The 21,202-nt window shown below is 31.1% G+C and overlaps 2 protein-coding genes across 2 annotated transcripts; one reads left to right on the forward strand and one right to left on the reverse strand.

Annotated features, from left to right (window-relative positions):
• Nucleotides 1-244: 244 nt before the first annotated feature.
• LOC129966450 (cuticle protein 16.8-like) lies at nucleotides 245-684 on the reverse strand (the record flags this gene model as incomplete). Its single annotated transcript, XM_056080874.1, has 1 exon — nucleotides 245-684. A coding segment is annotated over one exon (435 nt), but the record flags the coding sequence as incomplete, so codon positions are not given.
• Nucleotides 685-8,713: 8,029 nt separating this feature from the next.
• Nucleotides 8,714-20,898, forward strand: LOC129966451 (cuticle protein 16.8-like). Its single transcript, XM_056080875.1, has 2 exons — nucleotides 8,714-8,779; nucleotides 20,527-20,898. The coding sequence occupies exons 1-2, from the start codon at nucleotides 8,714-8,716 to the stop codon at nucleotides 20,896-20,898; spliced, it is 438 nt and encodes a 145-aa protein (XP_055936850.1).
• The last annotated feature ends 304 nt before the right edge of the window (nucleotides 20,899-21,202 follow it).

Raw genomic sequence — 21,202 nt, forward strand, 5'->3', positions numbered from 1 at the left:
TGTAAAGTGTAAAAAGGCATTTGATTTATATCCTTTGGTTTATAAAGAGCATACAGAAAACTAAATGGAGTGATCATGCACAATTCATTATACTTAATTATCAATGCTCAATGAAGAATTTAGTGAAATATAATTCGTTTGAGTAGAAAGAACAACAGTGCCAATATAAGATATTTTTATTACAACATTATAAAAACAAACAACAATAGGTCAGTTCAAATCCATTTTACATCTTTTATGCCTAACCATTTAATAGCCATATCTGTAATATCCCAATCCTCCTAATAGACCATTAGCCAGGCCATAACCATATCCTCCTCCATAAGGGACACCAGCATACCCATAACCGGCATACGGAGCAGCATACCCGTATCCATGGTGACCATGGTGAACACCAGCATACCCGTGTCCATGGTGACCATGGTGAACACCAGCATACCCGTGTTCATGGTGACCATGGTGGGCGGGAACGATCACAGCATCGACGACTGGAACCACACCATGGTGATCATGTCCATGGGCGTAAGGGGCATCAGATATCATGTGTACAGCTGCCGGATTCTGATTGGCGGTGCCTGGTTCGTTGGTCTTGACCTGGGCCCTGAATCCTCCGTGGTCGGCAACGTAGTTGACCTGTCGGTGGACTCCTCGGTCATCTGTGAAACCGTAGCTTCCCTTGACCCCGTGCCCATCTCCGGCTTCTTCTCGGTGTTGCTCGCCGTGGTGGTCCTTCACGCTGTAACCAAACGCATAAGGTTGGGGAGCGTGGTGCTCAACTGGAACATGGTGCACCTGGAGTAATTTAATGATTTTCATTTTAGAAATGTCTAAGCAGAGTATCAGTATGAGAAATTTAAAAAAAAGCAATGCATTTTGAGATCAGATGAGAGCCAGAACATGGAATATATAATTTGTAAGTTTATTTATATTAAATACAGAAGACTTATTACTCCTTTATTCGGTTATTGAATAAAGATTAAGGGTCCTATGAGTCAAGTAATTTTGAAAAAAGTATTGTTCCATTTTTGGTATAAAGCCTTTTTACTTTTTATGTGGTTGCATCCTTCCGGTTAAATTAGAGTTCACCGGCCCGCATTAAGTAACAGCAATAATGTGTCGAGGATTTTGACATTTTTGTTCGAAATTCTTCGTAGATTTCATTTAATCAAATGCTTCATTGAATGACACTAAAACTAAATCTTGATTAAATATGAAATAGAATATGGAATATTTTAAAAATTAGTTGACGTATTTTGACTGCTTAGTAAAAGCATCATAAAGGCAGTTAATAAAACATAATATATTTGTAATCTTATAAATTTTTTTTTGATTCTTTTAATTTAAATATGGAACTGACTTGTGAACTGAAAATATAGAAACTAATTTCCCTTCTTTGGAGTGCAATCTACGTAGCAGTAAATTGAAAACATAAAATATATTTTAAAATGTTTTTTTTAGATATTTAGTTGTTTAGTAATAAATAGATAAAAGTAGAAAATTTTAATATATTTTTTTTAGTAATAGAGATATTTTGATAGCAAATTTTTGCTATAAAATCCTACTTTGAAATTAAAAGAGCAACAGCAACAACAACAACAACAAAAACCTAAAAAATGTACTGTGTGAATGGCTCGTTAATATTGCTTGTTTTTATATCATATCGGTCTTCGTCAGTCTTGTATGCAGTTTCTTTGATCTACTCCTCTGAAAATTCATACATTTAAGAAATGATGTCTTGATCCAGCATTTTGCTATTTCACAAAATGCTGGATCAAGACAGTAACCAGTATTTTGCTATTCCGCAAAATGCTGGATCAAGACATAACTGAATCTTAAAATCAAGAACTAACTGATTCTTAAAATCACACGAAAATGATATCTACATTTAATGCTTTCAGGATCCGAGATAAAGAATTCTTTTTTACAAATCACTTTAATGAAAAAAAAATTTGAGAAATATGTCTTTGCTCAAAAATAAATGCGGTATTTTTTTATAGCTTCCAAAAATGTATAAGAACTTGGAGATATTAATTTTTCTTATTTCTATGCTATTTATTTTTACTTCTTATATTACTAAGTGAAATATTATGCTAACCAACCCTATACTGAGTATGTTTTCTTGAAATTTTACTTTGACCAGCGTAGAGAGTGGATCGTTAAAGAGAGTACACGAAGAAATGACATGGGAACTTTTCGTAGAAAGCAATAACTGAGTAAAAAATAAGGAATGAGAGTTTCAGTAAAATTTTATTCTTTGAAAAAAAAGTCAAATTTACGAGTACCTCAAAGGATATTATCATTTCAAATTCTAGTTTCTAATATGCGACTGTTTATACAATACACAATAGAAGAAAACTTTTAATGGTATCTTCCCAAAATTTATTACTTGCTTGTAAATAGTCTATTGTGTAACAAAATATAAATGGTACAATTTTGTATAGTAAGCTATACAATCATGAAAAAGAAATCCTTTAAAATAGTGCTTAATTCACTACTCAATTAATACATCCAGGTATTTACATTTATGGATAATTCTTTGTATAAATTGGTAATTAGAATTGCGGATTTTTTTTTGTAAAGTGAGGGAAATTAAAATTTATGAATAGAATAGGGCCTAGGGACTTATATGCGAAGAAAAAAAACTGTGTAATACATTCTTTGAAAATCTGCACTTACCAGTTGATGCTGAGCGATGACAAGGTTCAAAACAAAAGCAAAGATGCAAACCTAGTAAAAAGAAATTATTAAGATAAAATTATTAATCACACAAATTAAGATATAGTTATGTTCCCACAAAACAGGTTTTCTTTTTTAAAGAAAAATGTTTCCTCGTAGAGTAGAGTTATTAATTATATTGAATTACTCAATGTAGAGAACATGTTGTTATGTGATGTTTATTGGCGGAAGAGCAATATTTGGCCATGCTGTGCCAAGCAAATGGTAAAACATAAAAGCAGTAGATAGTAGTAGATGGTAAATTTAAAAATAGTATAATTAAAATATAGTAGTAGATGGTTGTTTTAATAGATTTATTAAAATATAAAAACAGATAGAAATAAAAACGTGCAGAGTATAATAAAACAATACTGATAGACCAAAACTTTAAAATTTCAGTACGAAAGGCAAAATAATGATTTGTGAATGAATGCTGGATGAATGGTATGAAACGAATGATCAAAAAGATAAAACTAATGATAACAAAACTAAAGGCAAATATAAAAGTTAAAAGACTTAAAATTCTTTTTTAAATATTCGGGTGGTATCTCTCACTCACCTAGTCCTGCAAAGTTAATGTCGATGTTTAAAAAAACAAACAAACACAATGTGGATTAAAAGTAGGATATTCAATAAAAATATGATTTACACTAAAATCTTCAAGACTTGTTGGGCACTTTGTGGTACCGCCTCGCCAAAAATGATATGTCGGTGTGTATAGCGCGTATGACCTATATGGAACCTATATTAGTGCAATCTAAAGATTGATGACACTTTAAATTACATAGCAAATGTTTTTGCGACAATCACACCTATTTTTGGTACATTTAGGTTTCAGTCACATTTTTTGAAAACATGCCCGAGAAGGAATAGGGAAAGGAAATGAGAGAAACACACTTTTGAACATTAAAGTTACGGAAGCCGCTAATGTGCACGTCACCAAGTTAAAATATTCTGTTTTATTCAAACAGTATTAATTCATTTGAAAAAGATCTGAAATGATATAGATAAGATCTCGAAAAATTCTGTTATTCAAAGGGAGACAAATGATCTGCTCAAGAATGGATTAAAGGCTGAGCACATCAGATGGACGAAAGAGACTCTGAAAATGAAAAAAATAATTCATTTTTTCCCCTTGCAGAAAAAAAAAAAAATGAAAAGAATCTTAAAGGGTGTCAATCAACTTCTCACAACTCCCGATAAAGGAAAACTTATCGTGTTATTTAAAAAGTCTTTAAATTTACTTTTATTAGTGCAATAGTTTGAGCATTTTTCTTCGGAATTAAAGCAAGATCTCCCCCCTCTCCCGAAAGACGTCGTTATAAATTATGTTTCAAAAGTCACCGACATTTTGCTGTATGCCTTCCATATTCTCGGGAGTATCAGAATATTACATCTTAGCAATTTGGACTTGAGATAATAATTAGAGGTCCAAAGTAAAAAAAAAAAAAAAAAATTGTACCTAAGGTTCTAATGTTTTAATTTTTTCAGTTAAGGTACAGTATAATTATCCAAGTTATTTCTTTCCAGCGAAGTGAGTTATAATTTTTAGTTGAGTTGGCGCTTCATTTAATTTTTTCTGGAGTAACAGATTTATTTTAAAAACTGATTTAAATGCTGTAGAGCACAAAAATCTATATAAAATAAACACCAAATTTACATATTTTGTCGTAGAACTCATACTCTTATTCACTACCAATTCGTTTCCAATTATTTACAAAAAGGGCCTTTTTTACCGACCGGCGACAGATACATAGAAGTTGTCTACTATTCAAAATATTATTTTCATATGTGCATATACGAATATGCTAGTTCACGAAAATTACAGAGCTGATGTGGCTTGTAAACTCGGAGAAGATATTCCAGCTAAGTTTGCAATTTATTTTTTAATTCACCAAGTTTCAAAATTCGGAGATCAAAAAATAGCTTCCAAATTGTTTCCAGGAGAAAAATAATTAAATAAATAATAATAAACTATATTAATTATTATTATTATATTAATAATTATATTACTATTAATATTAAATTATATAAATTATTAATTAAATTAAATTATATTATTATTATAAAAATAAATAATAATAAATTATATTAAAGCAGTACCAGAAAACTTGATAAATTCGCGGCTGTTTTTCCTCTTAAAGAGAAACACATGCAGTTGAACTGAAAGCTTTTACATTCATTAGGTATTTCATATAGAGACCGACAAAAAGAAAAGTATCTGGATTCTATTCATGATTCTGAAACTAATTACTGCACGATAAAAACCCTTGTCGCTGTAGAAAAATGATCTGTATAGGTGTATGAAAAACACTTTTACATATAAGAGGTTGTTTCCGTATGAATTTACACAAACTTAATTTTTTAAAATAGTAACAAACAATTATGAATTCATATTTTAATTCTTCAGATCAAAATAGTAAAAATTCTAATAACATTTTCTAACTTTGAGTAGACAGTTCAGGTGCTAATGTTAAAATTTTACCTTTTTTTCAATATATTTGAAAGTATAATAAATCATTGTCGATAATTCTTATCTGTATTGAAATACCCATTAAAAAAGACACGAATTGCGAATTCTTAAATGTATAAAAATATTTATTCATATTTTTTTCTAATCGATTTCTATATATAAAATTTTTAAAGTAAAAACTCAATTTTAGGGTCAATTGAACTAGCTAAAACCTTTCTGATCTAAATTTTATGCTATTTCTGCCAATAACTTTTCAGATATGCGGCAATAATTAAAAGTTTTCAGAACAGCATGACTTTCGCTTTCTTTGAAAGGCATCACAAAATTTTCTCATTCATGAATAAATTTTTAAAAAATGAATTCTGAAATGGAATGGAAAATAAAGTATCTCCTTTAATGTTTCCTTTATATTAAGATATTTTCTTTTTGAAATGAAGGTAAAGTTGAGGAGGGAAAATTAATATATTTAACACATTCTACTCCGCTGACATTTCATGCGCATCTTTGAACACAAAAGCAGAAAATCTTTCAAACACGTAGACAAACATATAGCTAACTTTTCCTTTTGGCAATGTGTAAATTTTCGTTGAAACGTGATAGTAAACATCTTATCTGATCTATATGAATTAGAGAAGTAAGTAATCTTATCAATAAAACTGTTGAAGCGAACACAAATATGTCAAAATCTATCAAATGATCAGTAAAATAATAAAAAAAAATAAGATTTTTCTCAAGAGAACAAGCATTAAAAAATAATTTGTGATAAATCCTGATATCTGCATTTGCATCTTAATCCTAATTATTAAACTAATAAATAGCGTCCGATCGATACAAGATAACAGAAATCGTTTGCCTAATATATCCATCCACAGAGTGAGTGAGACGTGAAAGTGAAAAGACAGAGAAAATACCTTACCTGAGACAACATAATTGATTTCGCAGGTAACTGTCACTGTAATCATACACATTTCCGACACCTTTTTATATCAGGATTATAGATCTTCGAATAGGTGGTAACGCCTGACTGATTTAGAATGCTGCACCCAAGCCAGCGTGACTAAATTTCTTTTACGAAAATGATACATTATTCCAAGTTTACTTGTTCGTTATGTTATGTCAAGGTCTTCACCGGAAGGTATTGACATAAAAGTCTCATTGCCAGACTTTTCAATTTACCCAATCTGTGGTAAAACAGAAAGAATTAGGGACGATTTTGTAACAGTTTATATCTTATAATGAAGCATTTAACTCGTTGTGCAAGTATTTTTGGAATTCACAATAACCTGAATTTTCACAAACAATTAGCTGTTAAAGGAAAAATTGTGGAATATTTCTCCTAAGACCTTAGCTTTGAGCTTTATTATTAACGGATTATAAATACGATATGTATGTTTGCTTGTAAATAATCAATATAAAACACATTAATTATTCTGAATAAAATGTAAACAATTGATTATGACATAGCTGCGGTTTATTCTATACACTCCACAAACTACTAACGATGCCATTTATAATTTAATAAACTTACAAAATAAAAGTAAAAAAAATATGTATAGAACGTTTATATGGTTGCGTAACGAAATCTTAAACATATTAAATGCAGGAAGAAAAATTCAAATTGATAAAGTTTCAATTAAATTGAGTGTTAAATAAATTATATATCTGCTAGAAAGTATTTGCTACAAGTACATAAATCAAATAATACAAATACTTTCAATTGTGATAAAGAATTGGATCAGAACACATTCAATTCTTTATCACAACAATTGAATCAATTCGTGTCACAATAGAACCAATTCGTGTCACAATTGAATCAATCCGTATCACAATAGAATCAATTCGTGTCACAATGGAATCAATTCGTGTCACAATAGAACCAATTCGTGTCACAATTGAATCAATCCGTATCACAATAGAATCAATTCGTGTCACAATGGAATCAATTCCTGTCACAATAGACACAATATCATGCCTGTGCATTTTATCCTATGAGAGTGTTTTACATTGTGCTGTGACAGTATATTCGTTTTCTAGCTAGGGGATGCACAGTGAATCGAAGTGATGGTTATAGCATCGATAACAAGCGGCTTCTAATACTGCTCATCATTTAAATGATAGAATGAAAGCCTTAACTTCTACAAAAAAGTAAACACACACACACACACACACACACACACACACACACACACACACACACACACACACACACACACACACACACACACACACACACACACACACACACACACACACACACACACACACACACACACACACACACACACGAGTGCATCCCCACTCACCAGATTATTCAGTAATAAAATCTCAGAGTAAACTTGCTAGCAATCTATAATACAAACTAATCAAAGAAAAGATGAATTTATTTTGGATTTGGTTTTTTTTTATTTTATATTGAATTTATTATTATTACTACAAGTTTAATAATTAAAATCATTAATAGAAATTTTAAGAAATTCTTAAATGGAATATTTTTTCACTTAAAGAAATGTTGCTGTGATGCTTAATTACGATTGTTGCTTTGAATATAATAATGAGAATGAAAATTATTATCTTTAACATTGTTGCAATTTTGTTTTAATTTAAATAGTAACACACATTTGTTTTTTGTCATTGTTTTTTGCAACAAATGTCCGAGCCGAGCATTGTTTTATCCAACAAGTGACCACAGTTATAAGAAGAAAAAAAAAGAATAGCGTATCATTATTTCAAAGACGTATTTTAGTGAGTGATCTTTTGCGTTTCTTAGTTGAAAAAAACTCTTGATATTTTTAAAATGAATCGAAGGCTGTTTTTTAAAAGACTGAGAAAGTTTTTCCGCAGGTACATCTGCTGCACCAGGGCTGACGATTTCTGCTCTAACATTTACGTAGGGGAAGATCTGTACTATTTTCCAGTTCCTCAACCACCCATTCAACCCTGGTATTACGAACTAATCACTTTGTATAAGGCACCTTCAGACTTACAACTTGAACCATTACCATTTGAAATAGTATCCTCCTCCTCCTCCGAATATTTTACTTGCCCCGAAGATAATAGTTCAACTTCATCATAAAACAATTATATCTCCCATATTCAAAAACAATAGTACTAGAAATAACCCATACTGAAGATCTTCCCCAACATATGTGTTAGAGCAGAAATGCTTGTTTAAAATGTTAGAACAAGCCAGTCTGATTTAGTACTGAGAAGGGAATGGACAGCTACGTTTCCCAAAAGACAAAAGAACATCCGTCGATTTCCTGACTGGTCGGTTGAAAATGATGTTGATTGTCGGAAGATAATGGAATCCTTCTACTGCAAGTGCCGATTCTGATGCGATAGTACCTTTCCTACCGACCTTCTCTGAACATTTATAAACAAGAGATAGAAAATCAGTGCTAATAACATTGACCTGTTGGTTGTAACAGAAATATCAACTTTTGAAACGCAAACTTTCAGCGATCAAGCCTTCAGACAAATGTGTTCAAGGCAGTGACAATGATGTAGAATGGGACTTCCATCAAGATGAAGAATGTCATTGGATCGGGAGGGACGAAAGCCAATGCTAATCAAATTCTTTTGCCTTGCTCTGTTGGTTGTAAACTTGATACCAACTTCTGAGACTTACCAATTCAGCTAGCAAGCCTGAACATAAACGTGCTTCGTCTCTTTGACCATAAAATGGAGTAATACGCTTTTCATCAAGTCGAAAAACGTCATTGGATAGAGAGAAAAGAAAGCCAAAGCTTATAAACTAATATTACCCTACTCTGTTGGTTGTAACACAGATACCAACTTTTAGGGCTCATACATTCAGCGCATAAGCCTCAAAGCAAATATCTTTCAAACTTGTGACGAAAGAAAAAAGGAATCTTCTCTTCGTCAAGGCAAGGAACGTCATCTGATCCTTGCTATGTTACGATATTGATTACGGGGTGATAATTAAATGTATCTGAAGTATTTTAACTGGGGAAGGTTGAACAAAATGATCAGAATGTCAATATAATATCATACAAAAAGGATGAAATTGAAATGAATTCTGATTCTTGTTTCGTATGCTGGATTAATTCTTTGAGCAGAAAAAATAATTTCGTGAATTCAAGATATCTTTGTAAACTACAAAGTTAGAACCAGTTCCAAATTGAAAAAATATGCCTTTTGTAACCAAGTCTAGAATTCTTTTCAGGAACCAAATCTGTGCTAATTAAGCGAGGAAATCTGCTTATCGTCTGATAAGAATCTAGTTTAAATCTGCTGATGTACCGATAATATTATGAGAATGGAATCTTCCTTTATGATGCCATACGTGGTCGACATACGCTGGATATATTAAACTGGAAGGTGGCACTATGTTCATTTAAAATAAATGAAATATATTTTCAAGAATTCTTCAGTCGTGAATATGCAAATTGTTTCCTTCAATTTTTTTTATCCTTTTATGTTACTATATGAATATTTGCGACATATGAAGCAGTAAATATCAATTTTATAACGGCTTCAATTCTTGAAGATTCATACGATGTTGCATGTAGTCTTTTTCGTTTGGATTTCCTCGATTGAAAAGATTCAAGGTGTCTACTGTGACATTTGTAATGTTTTAATGAAATCAATGAGATGTCTTTCAACCATGACGACTAATTTCCATATGCGTTCGCTTTGACTGATTCTAAGAAGATGAAGACAGTTGAAGAATTTTCAATAATTTTGCAAATAAGCTGGAAAACATGTATTTTAAAATTTAATTTAATGTCTTCAAATGGAAGACATTAGTTTAAATTGTTAATAAATATATTCTTACTGATGAGAGTTTTCACTTTTGAAAATAAAGCAATTGTCTTCACAATTTTTCTTTCTCAAAATTTCCATTGTGAGCAGTTAGTGGTTTGAAGTGCTTAGTATTCAACAATATATAGTATTACGACAATTTTCGTAGCCTGTCTTGAATAGTGATTTCATAATTTATATCATGAATTCATTTGTTAATAAAAAAAATGAATGTCTAAATTGCTCAATCGTTCGAATTAAATTCAGTTCTTTTAATAAACTGTTCTGTAATATATTACTCTTAAATTCAATGTATATATGATTATTCTCTTTGCATCTTAAAATTTTTATGAATTTTTTTTTTTTTTGAATTCGATTTTTGTATTTACAAACTGCACCAGGAAAAACATGACTGTATTATAGAATTTCATAATTAAGAGCGTTTATAAAATGGAAGGGAATCTTTTTTACTTTCTCGTATTTGAATAATAGAGAAAGTGATTTAAGAATTTTGAATTAAAATTTTGGCGAATCTTTTTAAGTTCGACAAAACACATTTTCGGAACTATGTTTTTTCAGTCTGTCTGTGACAAAGATATCTCAAAAATACATAAAAACAGATGAAACTTTCTATATGCGTCTTCGTAGGTTTCTAAATTTGGTAGATATTAAATCCGTAGATTTATATCAAATTTTGAGCAAATTCCATTCTCGAAAAGGCAGAGTGTCTAACTGACAAATATGTATATTTTATCTTGTATCATATGTTTTATCCAGATCCTCATTTGCAATCATGGCATGGATTTTAGAGTTAGTGTAAAGCACACATTTCGATGAAAGGAATAATCACATTTCATTTACTTTTAATAGTAAAAGAAAGAATAATTTTGCATTTTTCTTTATATTTCATCACGCAAAAAATAAATTCTCAATCATTAATTAATTTCTAAACCTCCATTTTCAGGAGAATATGAATTAGAGTGGGAAACTTTTCAAGAAATTAAAACTTCACTGTAATTCTCTGAGAAGAGATACACTTCCTAGCCATAACTACTGGACGAATTTCAAAAAGTGTCATTTCTTATTAAAACTCCTAACTTCAAGTTATATCATCAAAAGTTATCTATCCCCTTCCGCTCTTTGTTTCTGAAAAGAAGTCGAGAACACACTGCTGCTCGGTGTATTAATATATTGAGAAAACCCTCGGTAGACTTCAAAGCGGCAATCAGTAATTATTACTCCCCTTCTTCTTAATTTCGGGAGATATTTCAAAAAATAAAAATCAGACATAGTTTTCAGCTTCATCAATCTGGAAAGATTTCGCCAATGATCGTCTACAATTTCGTTACTCTGAAGCATGGCTAATCAATCAAAATAATCTATCACGGTTTGCAGCTTTTATTACTTTTATTTCTGTTTTCCTTCTATTGTTTACTGTCCTTCTGATGAGATAATATATAGATCATCAAAATATATTGAAGCAAAGCAAAAAGCATTTATTGAATTATTTGTAATTTTGCAAATCAAAAAGAAAATAAATGAAAATCAACAAAAGAACAGTTTAAAGAAACTGCTTTTCATTGAGGAAAAAGAGATGTATTTTCCTAGTTAACAAAATTTTCATATTTAATTTCTGGCAACAGGATTAAAATATCCGAAAGAGTAATGAAAGGAATATCCTTCTCTTGCATCAAAGCATCAAATTACAAATTATATTTATGAATTAGATTTTTAATTTAATTTTATTGATTTAATTAATTTAATTTGCAGTACTTGAGTAGAATAATGCATCGGTCATTTGAACCAAATCGGAGACTCTTTGCCAGTTTCATTAAGATTGTTTCACTTTAAAATGATACAAACGCATATTTAAATGCTCATCCCATTTTGGAATAGTACTCGAATCTTTCTCACTTTGAGGACGGTTGCACCAAGAACAAATCAGTTGAACAGCAAGCGAGCAATTCATGTGTTACGGTCAGTGTGAATAATCGTTTATTAATAATACTAACCGGTCATTATTAATGCTAACAGGTTTGGTTATTACTAATAATGACCGATTAGTATTAATAATAACGGATCATTCACATTGACCTTAGCACATATATATAAAGGATATTGAAACAAAATTGATTAGAATGGTCAAGAGTATATAAAAAATTATGGATTTTATGAATTTGAAATAAAATTATTATAAACTGTTAAAAGAATTTTTTATTATTATTTCTTGCATCAAGGGTATCTTTATTATTCTATCTATTACGAAACCTTGGAATGAATAATTTTTAAATACACTATTAGATGGCGCTTCTCTTAAAAGTTTACTTACATTAATCTATTGGCTGAATGATACATTGATAATAAAGTTCTGAAATAATTAATATAGGTGCCGCTGTACAAGAAGATACACATGCACAAAATTTCGAAACTATTCTGCTTAAACCAGCGGAATTGGTCTCCCCAAAACTGTCTCGTATTTTCTCTAATAAAGATGTTATTCTTTCCCCGCCCCCGTAAAAATAAATAAATTAATAAAAATACAAATAAATAAAATTGTGGACTTAGGGCAAGGTAGAATACGTATTTCTCTCTAAGTACGGAATTAGCATACAATAGTTACGAAATATTCACTTTGGGTGTGAATTTAGCATTTATTTCTGAATTTATCATGTAATCTTTAGCGATATTTCTAGCGATTAATCCCTGGAATGCGGTTAAAAAAATAGAATTTGTGTTTTAGATGTTTTTTTCATAACCGCCTAAAATCAAAATTTGACACAGAATTCCATTTCATAGTCACAAAATCACATGCCAAATTTGGCGTATATTAGTGCTTCTGAAGGTACAGACCGACAAACTTTCAGACCCTTGTTGTATTTAACTCAAAACTTGATAGATGTTTACATTATAAATGTTAAATTTCCGTACTGAATTTTATTCATCTAGCGATTTTCGTTTTGTAGTTATTACACTAAGTTATATTCAAGCAGATAGAATTCTGAATAGATTTCATTCAAAATTTTACAGAACTCTCCAAATTTGGTATAAAGATCCTTTATCAAATGTCATTCGTATAACTCAAAGCGTTTTCGAGTTACCTTTGTCACGGACAGACGAACTGACATTTTCTAAAAATATGTTTTTCGAACTCAAGGAGCTTTAAACCTCGGAGATTCGCCAAAATCACGAGTCGTAATTTTTTGACAACTAAAGCATTTTCTCTATACTTCGTACTTCGAGAAAGTAAAAATTAATTGCAAAATTCTATCTTCACAAACATTGCATAGTTTTAAAAAAGTTGCATAAACTTCCACCATTCATTCTACCGATCAATCGCCACACTCTCGTTTCCGCCAGATACATGAAAGATTTAAATTTCTTCAGCACTTGGGAAAATATTTTGTCTGATAGTGTGCCTGTGGAATTAATAGTTCAAAATATCAGAAAAGATTTGGGTCCGAATTGAGTCGGAATTCTGGAATTTTTATTTCCTCAAATCCATAATTTTTGTATTTCTGAAATGTAGACTGAAGCTTTTGAGTCAGAAAATCCACTCAGGTCTCAGTTGATACATTACTTATGATTAATTTATAGAACAGCTTCCGAAAATTCTTTGCATTCCATAAACATTCTCTATTTCTTTCTGAACAATTCTTTCTCCCCTACGCTAAAAACGCAGCGAATGATGAAGATGAGAAACTAATCACCTTCAAAACTTTTTATTTCGCTAGTCACGCCCATTACTCTTATTCGTTTTCTGATTGGTTCACATCTCTGGCTAATGTTCTGCCAGTCCAGTGTAATTTTGTTCACTTCACCTTTTTTTTTGCCGTTATTATTTTATTTTTATTCAAAATTCTCATCGTTATTTTTATATAATTGTTACCCTTTTTTTTGCAGTCCTAATTTATTATGTAACTGCACCAATATGTCTTCTTTTAACATTGTAATGTCTGACGTTAAGAATGAGTTCAAGTGCTCTGTTCACCCTCCTATAAATCCGCAAATATTACCTAACATGTATTAACATATGTGTTAATTGTGTATTAAACATATGTGTTATACATGTACTAACATGTATAACAATCCAACGTTTGGAAAACCAAACAAAAACACCAAAAACAAAGACAAATCGACATATATTTTTTTCAAAGGTTGAGAAACTAAAGAGGAACATGAAATTGGGTTGTTCAATATAAATAAATTTTTAATGAATTAAATAAGAAAAACATTGCTCTCATTTGCAATACAGAACCCATTTACAATGAATACAATGAGCAATATAGAACCCATTTACAATGAATACAATGAGCAATATAGAACCCATTTACATTTACCCATTTTAAATGTGACCCATTTATAAGAACAGTGTGCATATAAATGGGTCACATTCATTTTCAAAAATTTAGAGGAATTTTATTCTTTGGTTGTTTTATGATTTTTGAAATTAAACTGCAATTATTCTCCAATAAAATAATACAACAAATGTAGTCAATCACAGTTCCCGCCAGTGTTGCTGTTGAAGAGGTCCGATAATTCAAGTTTTTCCGTGTTCCTTCCGGCGGGTTGGAGTAATCAATGTGTGGTTCAGGGTGCTTCAGAACGGACTGTGCCCGTAAAAAGTAGCACATGAGCAAAGTCGTACAGCAGAGTGGTACTTGCGGTGCAACCAACATAAAACTCTAGAGCGAGTGGATCGAGAAGGAGAATCGATCTGCTCCCCAAGAAGTTTTGGAGATAATATTTAAAATGTTTAAGGATTTTTCACAATTTTTTCCTCAAATATAAAACATGAGGAAGAAAAAGGAGTTTTTGATCGAAAATCTTTTCCAGGAAACGTATTTCAGTTACTACAAGTATGGGGACACTGCAAGCGTGAACATTTGGATCCAAAGGAAAATTTCATTTCCTGCAAAAATGGACATGCCTGCTCTACTTAGGAAAGACTGTGTGCCCATTATTATTGCACCAAGCTATCAGTTCAATAATTACGTTTTGTACATATTGCTCTCTTGAGTTTACTTTCTTCGCATGAAATCTTCAGATTATCAACGAAAATACTTCTATGTGCAGACTAAGGATTTAAGGTCTTAAGATCAGTGAAGAATCTTTCTTGTCTGGAATTAGTAAATTAAGAGCTCTCAAAAGCTTTATTTTTGATCTTATTCCCTAGAATTGAAAGGCTTAAGTTTCTTTCTGGAATAAATTCAACACTTTCTTTACAATGGGAAGTGCATTTTTCTTCATGCCAAGCTTTACATTTTTATAACAATCTAGTGTTTTAGTGAGCTCCAATGGATTTTTGAGCTTTGATCAAGTGCCCACAAAATGTTCTCTAACACTGGGAGGCATTCTTTTCATTATCTTATATGTAATGATAAATTCTTACAGGTTTTTTAAACTAGAAGTATCCAGTTTTTAAACCCATATTTCAAAATATGATTGCAATTCAAAAGCAAAGTCCCTCCACGTTGGGCCACGGTGGCTTGGTCGTAAGGTCTCGGCTTCGGAACCGAAGAGTTTCAAGTTCAAGGCCTGATTTCAAGAAAGAACCGTCGTGTAAGCGGGTCTGGTGCACGTTAAATCCATCGGGGCCAAATGTCCTCTCGCTGGTGTGATGTGGAAGTTTGGAGAGAGGGAGGCGAGCTTAGGTAGCGTAATCGTCATCTGATCGTGGTTCAAACTTACGAGGTCCGCCTCAAAATAGCCCTGGTGTTTCTTTAAATCGGGACGTTAATATATCTAAACTAAACGTTCCATGTGATTTCTACATAACTATGAAAATATATGTGGAAACTTATCAATTCTGAATCTATATATTTCAAAAGCATATTTGTTTTTTTCTTTTATGGGATCTTTAAAACCCTCTTCGTTTTTTTTAGCAGCTAATTAGTTTGTCTCAGATAACAATGAGTCAATCAAGGCCAATTAGTTTCAAGTAAATTTACAAACTTCAATAGACACAAAAAGGATTGTCAGATAAAGTCCTATCTCATGTTCTTTTGAGTTGAATTTTGGGAAAATGTGACTCAATTCTGTTTCTTGAGTAATAGATTCCCTCTGCATATTCTTGTTAACTTCGACTTAAAAATTTTAGTTTATTTATTAAAAGTGAATTCATTGACTAAACTTTTTTTGCTTTTTTAATCTGTTAACAGCTTTTGCTCAATCAATTTGAGTTTTCACCTTCTTTTTCGGCTGCTACGTTTTCATCGATAATGATATTCAACATTTTCTTTAAAATTTCTTCATTATAGATTCTAGAACTCATTATTTTGTCGTCGATTCCTTTGTAATAGTTGCTCATAGTAATCCTGATTAAAACGGACTGAGTTGACACTGTCGTTTTCAGACATACACATAAATGCCTTTGAGCATGACTTTTGCATAAATACTTTGATAGAATTCCTACCGAGACGGACAAATAACAATGGTTCTGCAGTTAGTGGCATGGCGCAATGCGACGACGGTCCAGAAGACTCGCATGCCTTGGATAAATGATGTGGCAACGGAAGAGATCACAGACCGTTTCATTCCACAGCACCCATCTCAGTTTTCATCAGCTGGGTTTAGGCCTTCAATTAAGTATTCGAGAAATTTGATTCTGCTTACCTGCTCAACGTTCCAGCAATCGAGCATTCATCGCGATCATTATCTTTATCTTCAGCATCTCTTCCTTTGATTTATCAATGAAATATCCTTAAGCATCATGTGGAATTTCAAATGAGGCCTTAACATGCCGCAGTCAAATACGCGTAGCAGGATATGTTTGATAAAATAATATTGTTTTGTATTTACCCATTTGAATGGAAGTATAAAAGAAAGTTCGAATTGTAAATGCGACATTATTTTGACATTTGACGCATCAAACCAGTTCTTAACATGTTTAGCAAAGTAAGAAATTATTGATTTATTATTACATATCATTATTATTTGATTTATTATTACATATCATTTGATTTCAAGTAAATTTCAATAACAATATTTAAAATCTATTTACTTAATGTGTTTTTGATTTAATATATCTTAATGTTCTTGTTCTTTGTCATATAAAAATCAAATTGTTTTTAGTATTATAAAACAAAAACCAGAAATTTTCTGTCCATATATTTTTTAAATGAATTATTGTAATTCTTTTAAAATATGCTGGAGACATTTTATGTTAAATAATTTTACTGCCTTAATCTGTATTAAAATAATAATTTAAATTATTATTAAAATGATTATCATTAAATTATAATTTAAATGGTAATTTAAATAATTATCATTCATTTATTTCATAAAAAGGGAAACACATTTGGGATAAATGTAGTGCTGTATATGAAATAACAGCCGGCTAATAGTGATTCATGACCTGAAATACGCTCATATTAACCCTTTAAAGGGCCATTTTTTTCTAGTCATATTAAGTTAAAATATTTTTAGGCTTGAAATTATAATAAGCAAAGGGATTCATTTAGCTTATTAGATAAATTTAATTTGATTAATTAATTAATTTGATTAATTAATAATTAAGTAACAAATCAAGACACATCATTTTGTCTGAGATAAAGAACTGAAGCATCTAAGTTTCTGATTTACTAAAAAAAATTGTCAGAACTTATGCCATCCTACATAATTTCATACAAAGATTGATAAATTTGGTGGGAAGCATACTTCCCACGACCCTAGAAAGGGTTAAAATGCAGTGTCCGGTGGATTACTGAAAACTGTAGAAGCTCAATCAATCGTTTGCTCTTATTCTGTATTTGTGCGTTTCTTTTGCAGGTTGGTATTCTTGTTGCCTTTTTAGGGATTGCAATTGCACATTTCACTGTAAGTATGCATCATTATAGTAGATCACAGCATTAACTGTTCTCTAAGTGTAAATAACATGCAAGTCGAATTTGTAGAACACGGAAGATGAGATCAGTTTCATTTAATTTTTCAAATGAAGTGTGTAAATTCCAATACTGTTGAAAAAAAATTATTCTTTTTTAATGCCTTTTACATCAGGGTGCTTTTTTGCATTAGATGTCAATCTTTTGCTCGTTTGTAGAGCTGTTTATCAACGAAATCCACATATCCGTTACTGAAAAGTAACCTGCAAATTTATTATCTCCCCCTTATTATCACTTTTTTTTTAACTTCTTAAAGTAGGATGCAAGATCGAATAAATGTGATACGTGGAATTAAATGTGACTGAAATATCTTGAACGTTATTTTATATTTTTATCAGAACTAATGGAAATCATTATAATAACACATAAATTCACTCGTCCTAAAAACTAAGGGATATTTCAAATTGAACATGGAGCTATGAAAGAAAAAAAAGAAGTCAACTTTTCTTTTTTTGAAACTCTATATTCAATTTGAAATATCCCTTAGTTCTTTTTGGAATGAATGTTTCAGCTAGAGGTTTTACAATAAAATAATTTTGCATACTTTTATTCATAGTAACTACATTTTTTAAATAATAATTTGTGGTGGAATGAAGATCATTATGATCTGTGCAGTGGAAACAAGAGAAAGTATTTTTTCGGGAATATTTCTTTAATGATAACATTTCACACAAAACAAACACAAACACGAAAGAACATCAATGCGCGCACCTTAACAGAACATCATCTCATTTCCTTATAATAACAATCGCAGTGCACCATGGGATGCATACCTGATTAGTTATTGCCATGTATTATCCAAAAGCGAAGATAAAGTAATGCAAATGCTACAAATTTTGCTTTATAATTGCTCTATTTTTGTTTTAATTTCCTAATTAATTAATTTATATTGATTATTAATATACTTTGATATCACTCAATGAATTCATGAAATTTATAAATGTAATTTATTTAATTATTACCGAAAAAAATCTGGATTTCTTGCAAAAAAGAAAAACTGATTCACTTTTTCCTAGCAAAGTTACTTTTATGATATTGATTCTATTCAGCGAGTATAAAGTTTAAAATGATGATACGTTTAATTCTAAACAATGAAATGTTCCGAAGAAAGACAGGTTCAGACAAAAACATCTGAAATTTTTATCCTCAGACCAGCACAATTGATGAATTATTTTCCTTTTTTTAAATTTTTTTATTGAAGAAACGCAGTCTATCATAAATCCCTTCATCTTTCTTTTTAGACATTTAGAAATTTCTGGGGCATTAAAGCCTGCACAAAAACCATTTATTTTGAAAAAGTAATTCATAAAATATTTTACAGTAAAAAAAAAAAAAAAACCGGATTGTTTTGAAATTTGAGATTATTTTTAGAGAGAAATTTTAGATTATTGTCATCGAATTAATCATGATAAATTAAAACAATTTCAAAGGAATAAATTTGGATTTGCATTGATAATAATTAAAAAAAAGATTTACTTATGAAATGAAAACACAGAAATTTAAAACCTTTGAAGTATATTTGAAAAATTAAAATAATTTATTTAAACATTAATTTTAAACTTTTTATTTTTTAAATATTCTGTTAGTTAAATATTATTCAAAATGATAAAGTTCAAAATTATATGTCAATTTCTTACTTGATGCTTCATCTAAGCTACAGCAAAATGAAATGAAAACTATTCTTCCCCTCTAAATGCTTTCAAAAATATTAGCAGCTATGTTCAAAAAGTATTTGTAAATATTTTTAATGGTTTAAGACATTGCTTAGCAAAATAAAAGTGCCGACAATCTTGGTTACCTAAACGTCTAAATTTTTATGAGATTTCTAATTTCAAATAATGCCATTTCGATTCTATAAAGTATTTTTTCCCACCCTTAGCAAACATTTTAATAATTTTTTATACTACTTTTTTACTAATTTTATTTCGTGTTTTTAAAGAAGAAATTTCTTAACCGATTCTTCAATATTTTTGAGATTCAACACTCTTGTCTCCCCTTAGTGGCTGTACAATGTTTTTTTTTTTTTTTTTCAAATTTTCAGAACCTAATTATATTTTGATATATTTCTTAAATTAAATTTTCCTCTACTTGTGTCGCTACCTAAAACTGATTTTTTGAACAATTCATTTCGGAAATCCATAATATTTTATGGTGAAGTTTAGATTAGAGATTAAAGAGCAGAAATAAAATTTAAAAAAATAATAACTACTTATAAAAAAAATTTAAATTTCTGCTCAGTGGAATTACTATCTCACATTAATAGATACTACTATTACTTTACATTAATAGAACATGGTTTAAAAACTTTTGGGCCGCAGTGGTCTGGTGGTAAGGTTTCGATTTGGAACCGGAGGGTTTTCAGGTTCGAGACCCGATTCTTCCAAAGAACCGTCGTGTAAGTGGGTCCGATGCAATGTTAAATCCGTCAGGGAACGTCCCCCTGCTGGTATGAATGTTTGGAGAGGAGGTGCCAGCTCAGGTGTCGCCCTCATCATCTGGCCGCGGTTCAAAATTACAAGGTCCGTCCCAAAATAACCCTAGTATTGTTTTAAAACGGGGCAGTTAACTTAAAAAACTTTTTTAACGTATTCAGCTAACTTTCTTTTGTCCACAAGGATTCACTTCTTTTTTAAAGCGCTTTCTTATCAACTTTCCTAACACTGCTCGCCATCTCATCATAATAACTCATTTCAGACTCATCCTGCCCAACAGGAGTACGCGTTCGGCTACAGCGTTGGAGACCATCACAACAAGCAGCACCGCCAAGAAACGAGCGATGGGCAGACAATCCGTGGCAGTTATGGATACACCGATGCCCGAGGAATCCACCGACAGGTGTACTACATCGCTGACCATGCGGGGTTTAGGGCCCAAGTGAAGACCAATGAGCCCGGAACAGCCAACCAGAATCCAGCATCCGCCCGAGTCACCTCGGACGCCCATGCACATCCAGTTGAGGATGGTCCTTTACCTTACGCTAGATACGGAATTTCTAAAGGTGGATATGGCTACGGCTTGACCACCAGCCTTCTCGGTGGACTAAGCTATATTAATTACCGTTTTTAAATTGAAATTTAAAAAAATGCTGAAGTAGTTTTCCTATGTTTCATTGAAACGAATATTGCCATGATGCTAGTGTTTTATTTGAATTATTTATTACAGACTTGACCACCGGTCTTCTTGGTGGACTAGGCTATATTAGTTAAGGTTTTTAAATTGAAATAAAAAAAGAAATGGTTGAAGTAGTTTTCCTATGTTTCATTAAAACGAATATTGCCTTGATATCAGTGTTTTATTTGAATTATTTATTACAGATAAGAAAATCTTAAGATTCATGTTTGTTTCTCTTTGCTAATATATTCTGCTCTTT

This window comes from Argiope bruennichi, chromosome 4 (assembly GCF_947563725.1).
Source record: "Argiope bruennichi chromosome 4, qqArgBrue1.1, whole genome shotgun sequence".
Classification (NCBI taxonomy): domain Eukaryota; kingdom Metazoa; phylum Arthropoda; class Arachnida; order Araneae; family Araneidae; genus Argiope; species Argiope bruennichi.